General features: G+C 34.9%; 1 protein-coding gene across 1 annotated transcript; it reads right to left on the reverse strand.

Moving 5' to 3' along the window:
* Positions 1-2,156: 2,156 nt before the first annotated feature.
* On the reverse strand, positions 2,157-8,683 carry LOC134256293 (solute carrier organic anion transporter family member 1A4-like). Its single transcript, XM_062738954.1, has 2 exons — positions 8,541-8,683; positions 2,157-2,879 (listed from the first exon to the last, which is right to left on the reverse strand). The coding sequence occupies exon 2, from the start codon at positions 2,859-2,861 to the stop codon at positions 2,157-2,159; it is 705 nt and encodes a 234-aa protein (XP_062594938.1). The 5' UTR covers positions 2,862-2,879; positions 8,541-8,683.
* Between the last annotated feature and the right edge of the window lie 2,961 nt (positions 8,684-11,644).

Genomic DNA, 11,644 nt, shown 5'->3' on the forward strand with positions numbered 1-11,644 from the left:
TACTGAATTGATTTTTCCTAGCCACAGTGCTCAGGTGAGCGATGTGGCCCATGGGCCCCGTGTTACATGTATGAGTTCGATGTCAGTTGTTTTGCTTTTGTATATTTCCATTTTAAGATATGAACTAACCGGATACATGAAGATTACCCTCTGACCATTGTTTGCATAATTTTTGAAATATGTTTGCACTATACATAAATGCAAATCTCACCAAACAACATACAAAAATAAAGTTTCTACTTGTGTGACTAGCCATGTTTTAAATTCATTTGTATCATCTTGCAATATTTCTTTCAAATGGTGTAAACTTCAATTTTACGTAAATAACCGTAACTGACTGCGATGCGACTTTTCTTATTTTGATTTATTTTAATGTGCCGCGTCGCCCTCATGGAGCAGAGGTTAGAGTGTCTTCACTAGAGTCACGAAGTAAAGAGCTGATCCTTACGTCGCGGGTTCGAATCCCACTGTGGGACGCAGTAGGTGCTACCTTTGAGCTACAGCGAACAGTTCTTTTCGTTTGGAAAAAAAACTCTCCAATCTATGACAAGTATCAATAGAATAATTAAAACCTGATCTTCCTATTCAATTGGAAATATCATTGGAAATGTTTCCATAGTGACGTTATTCATTTTGTTTATCTATTTATTTTCACGAGGAATTAATTTTATACTTTGTAATACTTTCTGAGAAATCTGTGACGAGTGCCTATCTTTCAATATATTATGAATAACGACTACAGAGTATCCCATACTAAAAATGTAACATTGTTTGCTATGTGCTAGAAATAGTTGTTATGGATTACATGAGTTTAAAAATACTTTCGAAAAACAAACATTTCAACATCATTTTTGTCTTCATGACGTGATTTAGATAAAGATCTACAGGTAACATGAATATGCGTCAAACTTTCTTTGTATCGTTGCTAGGGGAGTGGTGTTGTTGCTAAGGAAATAAGTCATTGAACAATATTCAATAACTTGATACACCATTTTAAAGTCTTTCCGAACTATCACCATGCAATTATCAGCATATTACTTGAATATCCAATTCCATGACAAACAATACAATCCCAAAGTCATATCTGTTTTACAGGAGACATAGGAACTTTGGTTGTCATGTACACGGAATCCTTGCCATATGGGTTGATTAATTACCCAAAAAAAAACAATAATAATAAAACCAACATTTCATTGTCAATTTTGCTCAACCGGATTTTTCTGACTTATTTTGAATAAGCCTTAATAAGATTACACGAATACACGCCAAAATTACCTTTCTTTGCCTTGTTGCTATGGAGAACATGCCGTTGCTATGGAGATAAAGAATTATGCAATATTCAATAATGTGCTAGGGAGACCGAATTTAATTATACTATTTTAAAATTTGTATCTCGTTTATTATAAATAACCGTTCATTTGATTTTTCCGTAAACTTTTTACATTGTTTCTCATTTTATGCATCAAAAAGCCCATTTTTGTTGCTAGGCAACAGATTCGATTTTCAAAAGAGCCCATGGATTTGACTTCAAATTCTAAAAGAGAAATACCTCTGCTTTTATGTGAGATACTTGCAACAACTGTATTAATCTGGCCATTTTTAAAATTTGGCCTTGAATATTGCCAAAATCACGAAAAATGCTGAATCAGCAAAACTTGTAAAACATGTGTACCTTCCAATGTCTACCACAGAACTGACTTAAGACCTAAATATTTTTTATTACATTATTAGAACACAATAAATGTGTATCTTTATTACACCCATAAGTAAGAATAATTCTCATGGTATTTATGTGTTATTTTAAGCCTCAAATATAGGTGATTTTTTGTCCTTCAACACTGAAAAATCCGCCGGTTGCTAAGGAAATTTCTTTGGTCGGGTTTTCATGGTTACCATGACTCAAAACATTTTTCATTTTACATACATTGTTCATACTTCAAAATATTTCTATGAGTGGAAAATCATCAAATTCTGAGAACCCTCATATATCACCCTTTGTCTGATTTTTTTGTGGACTGGTACTTAAAAAAAAAAACCCTTGTAGAAAAAAAAAAATTGAGCAAATAAAATCCACTTAGAGCCAGAAGTACTAGAATCTATTTATCTAAACATTTTCAAAATCATATCATGTAGCATTTTTATATAATGACCACGAATTAGTGATATAGAAAGTCTGGAAAATTTTGTCTTACACAAACCAGAGTAATAACAATCTCTTTACCTATGAAACAGGCGGTCTTCCGTTTGGGTACATTGTCGTCTATGTAAGTGATGATATAGGGCTGTCTTGGGGCCTTCCCGAACCCCTGCACTATCATCCCCACGGCAATAATAACAATAGCCACTGTAGTGAATTCTGTCGGCGCTCCAATCTTAACCATTTTGGGATCACAGCTTTCTGAGGGTGTGTTGTTCCTCTGAGAGCACAATTGATGGAGAAAACTTTGAAACAAAGCAGTCTTCTCGGAGGAGGAATTGGAAGAAGCAATAGTTTGTTCTTCCTGATTGTCAGGTGCCAGGAAGTAGGCCAGGGAACAGAAGATCCCCGATATCCCGAATAAAAAGGTGGAAATGAAAAGAGATCTAGGAATGTGGACTGTTCTAGCAAGGTGGGCGACGAAGATCGTCGTCAGAAGAAACCCGATGTCGTTACAGCTCATGAGGAAGCCGCTTTGTGTGCTGGTGAAGCCGAACTGCTTCTCCAGGGTGGTGATTTGAGAAGACATGTAGACAGAGATGGCTGAGGTACAGAGAGAGGCAGGGCTGTAGAGGGCTACAAAAACCCCGACCCTCGCGCAGCGCTGCAGGAAGGTGGGTCTGAAACAGCCCACCCCGCACTGCTCATCAGTATCTGTAGACATCGCAACGGCAACAAAGTACTAAAATAAATAGAAAGAGGTGATATTGATAAAAAAAAATTTTATAAGTTAGCATAACTATATACATATAATTTAATTTCAGTTGTAACGCGTCATTTGATTGGTTAAACGTTTTTTCCATTTCGTATAACATAACTTGCCTTCGTCACAATGAGTTACGTCAAAAACGTATCACTCCGCTTGACGTTACTTTTAAAATAATGCTCACTTTGAAGCCTTTTTCTGGAGGAAATATTGTCTCATTGTCTACCTTGAAATTAAATTATAAGAAATGAAGCTTATTTCAACTTATGTTATCTGATATAACAAAACTTGGGGCAGTTTACGCTTATTTATAAACCGCTTCGCGGTTTATAAAGCGTAAACTGCCCCAAGTTATGTTATATCGGATAACATAAGTTGAAATAAGCTTCATTCCTTAAAGCTGACATGAATTCTTAAAAACGCAACATTTTCATCTATGTACGACTTGTTTCATACCAACGATAGCCGTATTCCGCCATATTTCTTTCAGATACCTTGTCTCATTGTAACGATGTATACCCCAATGCGCTCGTTACAGTTGAATGATTTTTTGGTTTGGGTATCGACTTGTGCACATCTCCGATGGTAAAGCATATATGGGAACACATAAGGAGATCAAGACATTTCAAAACCACAATAAACAAAGTAATGATCATATTTCTGAATAACTGTTGATTTGAATCAAAAGAAAAAATGCAAGTTTGGTGAGAAATTTAGATGCACGAGTACGTATTTTTACAGTGCGCCAATTTATGCAGAATAAACTTGAAATAAAAAGCAGTAAATCTGCAAACACATTTTAAAATTATTATCATTTGAATGGCACAAAACAACCTACGTCTTTGATTTGCAGCCCCTATGCAATTGGTGCATATCGAGAAAAGCCTCGAACGCTGTAAACGTACCCATACCTGGTAATGAGGTTACTGCATCGGTTCGAAGATGTGCACAAGTCAAGTGATATACACCCTGAATTCCATTTATTGAAATATGCATCACAAAAAAGAAATAAACTCCGTAAAGCTCAATAGTAAACACACTGTCATTACTCCGTACACACTAGCACGACGATACACCAAGTCCGTGCTGATCAGATTTTGGTTAGGGAAAATATCACAAGTGGAAAGAGAAGTTATTTGGTATTTGCTCGGCTGAAGGGGGGGGGGTATTATAACTGCTGTTCATAAGCTATAATTGTGAATTGTCTATCTACATGTAGTTCTAATATACATTCTATACAAAGTCATGTATATAGTCTGCAGTTGGTTTGCGTCGCAAAATTCATTTGTCAATTATAACTGATTATTATAGTACTAATCTCAAATCTCAACCAAGTAATTTGATGTACGGTAATTATTTACTTCAAATCTTAAAAGCAATTAACCAGAATACAATTTTTTATGTGTACATAGATCTATACGTTCTTTAACACACAAACACACGAAGAAATGCCATCCCCTGTTCAGATTGACATTTAGGCATTTGATTTTTTAGGCGGGGGGGGGGGGGGGGGGGGGGGGGCAAAAATAATTGACATGACCGTAATCTTAATATTCTTGGAAGACAGACATCTCTGCCGAATTCAATTTTGAAATTTTTTTTTAAATGTGTCACTCCGACCACAAAGTAAGTGCATTTTGAGGTATGTATAAATGTTTAATAATTATGGTGTTAAAGAGAGACTTTCTAGATTTCAGTATCCCTGCCTGATAGTCTAGCTATTTTTTTATATTTAAAAATAATTTCTGTAGGAGTATTTGAGAGATAATTGTAAAAGCTAGGGTAGGGAGTCTTGACACTGGTTGAATACGGATAATTTTTATTTACTCTTTTGTATATTGAACTCTCTTTCTTTCTTTCTCTCCCTCTCTCTCTCTCACTCTGTAGTCATCTCTTAGGGCAATAATAGGTATAAGATCCTACGCACTTTGTGCTGTCAATTTATTAAGCTTTAGGACAGATCAAGGATTTTTTTTCAGGGGGGATGTCGTAACTTCATAAATTGAATAATAATTTTAATTTGGACGAGAAGTTAACCCAAACGGCCAAATTGAAAGAGAAACTAGAAGTATTGTGAGCAATGAGCTCACTAAATGATACCCCCGGGGAGGGGGAGGGGACTACGCAGCAATATTCAATGTCTATACTAAGTATATATTTGTACAAAAGCCACCCCCCGGTTCCGACACTTACATGTATATGCTGAACCTGGACAAAAGACAATGGAATTTTTATAAAGGTAATTGTAGGAAGAATGCGGAAATCCTCGCGGGGGGTTTCCTCTCTCATTTTATCTGCTTTTTCTAGACGTAATCATTAATTATTTATGTCCAGAAATTTAATTCACATTAAATTCTATTTTCATTATCATTGTACCACAGAATCAAACTCGTTTATTATACCCCTCGCAACAAGTTGCGTGAGGTATAATGTTTTGGACCCATCAGTCAGCCCTTTTTTTTTGGTCAGCGCAACTTCTTATAAACTAATGCACAGAATTTTGTCGAACTTTCGAGATATTTAAAGGAGTCAATGTGTCTGTATTTGCATATTACCAGGAAATTCCGAAATCTTTATTTTTTCGGGAATTTCCGCACTTTTACATTTAGATTTTGGCGATATCTTGAATATAAAGATGAGCAGTTTGTCAGGGCAATTCCTCATAAACCGCTGCACACAATTTCGTCAAACTTTGCAGATATTTAGGACACAATGTGTATATATGGGCATATTACAAGGAAATTACGATTCCTTTATTTCTTCTGTGAATTTCAGCACTTCGACTTTTGTGGGAACGTGGGGTATGTGAATTTGCTCACTTTTTCTTTCATTGTGCATAAAATTATAAACAACTTTAAATCAAATTATATTAGGTCTAATAAAGCCAATACACAGTATCTATTTGATTATATTTGATCATAAAGAAATCCGATCTGTTTCAGACTTTTTTCTTAAAATATTTTTATGAGAATGTTATGCATGTTTTATTACCCCCCCCCCCCCCTTTCACAGGAAAATATCTTCATATCCTCAAAAGGTGAATGATTCGTAATAATGCATGCTTTATCATAAATTTGATGAAGTTAAACCATGTTTTCAAAAATTTTATTTACACCATTTACAGACAAGAGTAATGTTTATTCTTTAAAAAAAAAAATATTTGCATTTTCTTCAGTCAACTCCACGGCGCTTTCAACCTTTGATATTTTCCCTGACCAAATAAAATGATCGGCATGGACCACGTGTGTCCAAGCAGTTTTTACTGTTGAGTTAGCAATGGATTACATGATTTCTGAGATGCATTTTTCAATAAAAGTAAAATAGGATAATTCTTTCGACATGTGCACATCCCTGTAACGATAGCAGTACTCAGGTAAATATTTCTATCACTGCGTTTGACGCGTTTTCTCGACTGACCTGCATGGAATTTTTGCTCTACTTGAATGTATTCCGTGTAAGTGTATTTTCTATATTGCAGCAAATGCATTCAAAAATAATTTTATTCTCGGTATAGTTCTAGTTTTTGTTGAATTTTTACTTTTCAAACATGTGTTGGTCAGTTTTTTGACTTCTAAAAACTATGCTATCGGAGATGTGCACATGTCGACAGCCAGGATAGAAAATCACTCAAGTGAAACAATTGTAAAAGGCTATATATAGCAGGTACAGGTGGCCAAAAATGTTCGATTAAATATGGCGGAATCGAAGAAATATGGCGGACAAAGGCGTACAGGAATGTAGTAAGTCGTACAAAGATGAAAAATGATGCCTTTTTAAGAGTTCATGTCAGCTTTAAGTATTTCTGAAAATTAGTGTTTCAACGCCCTTTAAAGACACGCGGCTACAGTCTTCTATTCGATGAAAAAGGATCTCTTTCCTGAAGTTCACACGTACTATAATCTTAAGGAAGATCAAGGTGGGAAGAGGGTTGATTTTTTATGAGTCTTTAATTATCCGCTTAGGAGAGAAGACAAAAAAATATACATCAGAAGTTCATTCGATAAATGGAAGCTGTCTAAGCAGCAGAACTGCATGCAGCTCTCCAAATACATTAACATACTGTAAACCAATTTTTATTCGCGACGACTTTATTTCGCTATTTACCGAGATTAAACTTGTTCGCGACGATTAATTTTCGCGATCAAGCCTTTTTTGATCTGTTGTTAATAGACAAAGACACTTTAAGGACTTGTTCGCGGCGAGAAATATTCGCGATTACCACACTCTCGCGAACTTCGTGAAAATTTCTCGCACGCGAATAAAAGTTGGTTTACAGTAAATACATGTCTGTTGACAGATCAGTCATCCATTCCATTTTTTTTTTATTGTCAGCCCAGCGAGCTACAGATCTGCAGCTTTAAGATATATGTATTTGAGAAAATATTTGAAAGATATACCGGTATTAGATCTCTGTAGTAGACACAAACGCCCTAACTATTCGATACTGCCGTGAATTTTGGCAAGAAAAGATATAAAGTATGCATATAGAGAACTCCAAGTATATTACATGATATACTTTTATATCTTTAGAATTTTATAATGCCAATTATATGATATTTTAAAGGGTGATGTCACTCGGACATTATTGATTTAAGTATCCACTTTACTTTATAACAATTCCGCCATTTTTTAAAAAAAAAGGTGAGGGGGTGGGGGTCAGCATGTTATCTGTTAATTTTCTGTGAGAGAATTTTGTATCATTGAAATAATGTTGTAATATGGACACGGTTTATAACAATAGAATACGTTTATTGGTATTAAATGATGCAAAATAAAAAGGGGCGGATGATTCAAATCTTTACACTCATATTATGAGACTGTCAGTAGAAACTACAATATTCTTTCTGTCGGTAGTGGTAACAATAAATAAAATTTTCTGCGCTTGCGCGAGATTTTATCTAGTATCATGATAGTTTCAGAGAATTTCGAATGTCAAAATGGCGGATAAATTCAAAGTAAGGAAAGAAACATTAATAAGTTTATGATCAAAGTCTGTTTTGATTTTTTATAAAAATGTTAAATTGGCAACATTTAAAGTAAAACTGTACAAACAGAGGACAAGTCTTAGTTGTTTATGACTACACATTATATTAACTACATCAAACTTAATTTCACCGTGCAAACCTTATAAATATTTCATAATTCGATCACATTGGTCAGGTGAGCTATTTACTACAATTAAGTCATCCTTGATTTTGCACGAATCCACACGTTGTATGCCCACAAAACTCTGCAGAGCAAATGGGGGAGGGGAATGCCTGCCTGGAATTCGAAGCCTCTGGATTTCCAATGCTTTAGATTTCAATATTTAGGAAACTTATATGACAAGCAACCAACAAAATAGCGTTTTCGCGTCTTCAGTTATGTCTTCTTAAATTGTATTTCAAACCATTACGTTTTCTGATAAAATTAAGAAATTTTAAGACAAATTTAACCTAGTAGCTCCCCTTTCATCGACGGTAAAAATACCCCCGGCTCCCTCCCACCCACCCACTCCCCTACTTTCCTAGCCTGCTTTCGAAATGAACAGTTTGGTACTAAATTCATTTTTGAGCACGTCTGGGTTAAAAGTACATTTAATCTATGAGGTGTACTAGATTACGTACCACAAATGAAAATTAAATTGCATCGATTTACCTGTATATGGTAATATTAAGATATCCTCCTCATTGAAATGTATGCATTAACTTTTTCCGTAAAAAAAATCAGCTGTTCCGATATAAACAAAATCTGTTACGAAAAAGACCACGACTCACGTTTTCTCCACGCAGGTAATAAATCTAACCATTTAAACTCTCTTAAACTCAGATAAATTTAATAATGTTTGCAAACATTGAATGTCCTCACCTGTATTCACGTGACTCCTACCTGTGGACAGGTATTAAACAGCTGTTTAAAGGTAGTAATGAAATGTGAATGAACCTACAATAACCCATGGGTGTCTCAGCTTGTTATGAAATTAGTTGACAAAGGATGTTATTTTGATCTGTTTTTATGATTATGATACGTCTTTTTATCACTGTACCTAATTTCTAACCCCTGCGTATTTAGGCTGTTTATAAAACAGGAACGGGAAGGCTATAGACTGAACGGAGATACAAGTTACCAGGTCACTGTAACGCATGTCTTCACATAAAGATAAATGCACACCAGCTAACAGTGAGAAAAGCACTGTTTAAGCACATCACATATTGATAATAGTACTTATATTCTTCTCCACTTTGTTCGTTCGAATATAATAAATTAAGAGCTAAATAATCAACAAACACAAACACATGTGTCGTAGACAGGATTCTGCTCGCTAGCTTTTTATTTTCAATATACAAATATTCTCAAGATTCAGAAAAACATTATATACATGTTAATTCAAAGTTATCCACAGAAGATTCCATGTGTGTATCATCCATTTTCTCCACAAAATTTTCCTAATATACAGTGTTCCTTACTTGGCATTCCAAGAACCGAGCGAGCGTAGAATAGCGCACAACCATGAACATTTTATAAAATGAAAACATATGGAGATAACGAACAATATTCAAGACCAAAAGTCCATAAAACAATACAAAATAGGAGTAGAGCAAACAAGGACCCCCGAAATATTACAGGTGGGATCAGGTGCCATGGGGAAGTGAGTATCTCCTGTCGACGGGTCACACCCTACGCGTGCTCCTTATCATGATCGGGAAATAACGGAAAAATCCGTCGATCGTCCATCATGTCCATTCAGTGTATAAATAACGGACTAACAATTAGTATGAAAAACGTCAGTCAGCATTTAAGATAGGACACAATAAATTCAATTTTTCTGAAACTTTGATATTTTGTTCTAAGACACTTAATCTCTCTTAATATATAATATGAAAGAAATTCATCCGCACAGATTTTGCCCACATTGTCTGAAATATGGCCTATCAGACCCCTGTAAGAAGATTGTGAAATCAGAAACTCGACTTGAGAATGAGCCTTATTTTAGAATTATCAGTTGATCTATTGCAAGTTTGTGTTATAATTTTGATAAAGATAACCTTTTTGTTACTTTAACTTAGTAAGTCATATTGATACTGGACCATTTGAGAAAAATTTTAAGTAAAAATAGAACATACATAGCGTCGAAATTGAAAATTCACATGTAAATATCCTACATTAAAGTTTTCTAAAGAAAAAATGTATGACTCAATTTTTGCAAAAAATTAACAGAATGATTAAAATGGGTCCCAGAATAAAATGTATAAAAACTAGAGGTACTGTGAGCAATGAGCTCACTAAATGATACCCCCCGCCTCCCATAATGTCCATGTGTTGCTATATATTGTTTTACGGTAATGTGTAAAGAGGAATAACTCGTCCTATCAAATGTTATCCAGAAGCTTCTATATGTGACGTCATAGGTAAACATATAATGGCAATGTCCATGTTTTGCTATAGGAAACCTAAAATATGTATCAAATAAAAAAGTAAAATAGGAGGTGCACAATGGCAATATGTAATAAAGATTCTGTGAAAGTTTCATTAAATTTCACTCAGTAGTATAAGAGGAGTTGCGGATAAGAGAAAAAGCGTAACAGACGGACGGACGGACAGACGGACGGAAATACCGATTACTATATACTCCCCCTACTTTTCAAGCGGGGGTATAATAAAGAAAATTGAATCGGTAGTTTCTGATATTTTGGCGATTAAAAAAATTTAAAAGGCAAAAAAATAAAAGATTCAGTGGATGACGTCGCAATATTTGACCTTTGACTTTTGATATGACCTTGACCTTTATAGTAAACAAAGAACAGAGACTCCTTATATGTGTGTCCAAATATCAGCCCTCTACTACACTGCATTTTATATCAGACTGTTACATGCTTGTTTATTGCACTTAGATAGCGTAAACACATTCCAAAATGTAAACTCCCAAGTGACCAACATATAGGATTCTCTGATTTTTTCACAAAATATGACGCAATCATGCCAAAACTTGTTATATTTCTTACAGGGGTCATTCATTGTTGTCAATGTAGTAATATTATTCTTTTTTTCTCCAGTATTTTTTAAGAAATTAGTAAAAATAGAATCCAGGGGTGTTTTGTACTACCTTAACCCAATGATAAATCGTATTTGCTGACAAGGTCATTGTATCGACCATAGAACTTACGAAATGATGACTTTAAACGAAACTGCTGACATTTTTGTTTCATCAACTTGCTTGTAAACAATTTATATCGCTGAAATTGCTCATATGTAGAGCATGCTCTTGCGTATCGAATCAACTGAGATATATACACACCGTATGCAGGTGATGAGGGTATATTGCTGCATAAGTAAGCGAAGTTGATGATAGAAAACTTAAAGTTTAAAGTCATCAAGAAGTAAAATAAAGTGGAGTCCTATATATATACAAAAACTATGTAAAACATTGATTGTGAAGTAATAAATATGGAATAAAAAGGATCTCCCATGTACGAAAGCCCAGAAGGCTCATTCGAGATTCAAGTTTCAAAATACGAGATTCAAAATTCGAGATTCGAAATTCGAGTTTCGAGATTCAAGATCCAGATTAACCAATCAAAAGGCTCATTCGAGATTCGAGGTTCGAAATACGAGATTTGAAATTCGAGTTTCGAGATTCAAAATCCGGATTAAGGGGGATGTACAAGCCATATTGGCTCTAGTTGGTGTAAAATAAGAAATACCAAGAATGCGCTTAATACTCTACTAAACTAGCCCAAAGTTACTCAAAGTGCCAATGCACT

The sequence above is a fragment of the Saccostrea cucullata genome, unplaced genomic scaffold (assembly GCF_032062105.1).
Source record: "Saccostrea cucullata isolate Sc308-1 unplaced genomic scaffold, CSIRO_AGI_Scuc_v1 ctg13497, whole genome shotgun sequence".
In the NCBI taxonomy this organism is placed as follows: domain Eukaryota; kingdom Metazoa; phylum Mollusca; class Bivalvia; order Ostreida; family Ostreidae; genus Saccostrea; species Saccostrea cuccullata.

What these genes read in the sequence shown, in the direction of transcription:
- LOC134256293 (XM_062738954.1), bottom strand. Translation starts at nt 2,861, where the DNA reads ATGTCTACAGATACTGATGAGCAGTGCGGGGTGGGCTGTTTCAGACCC.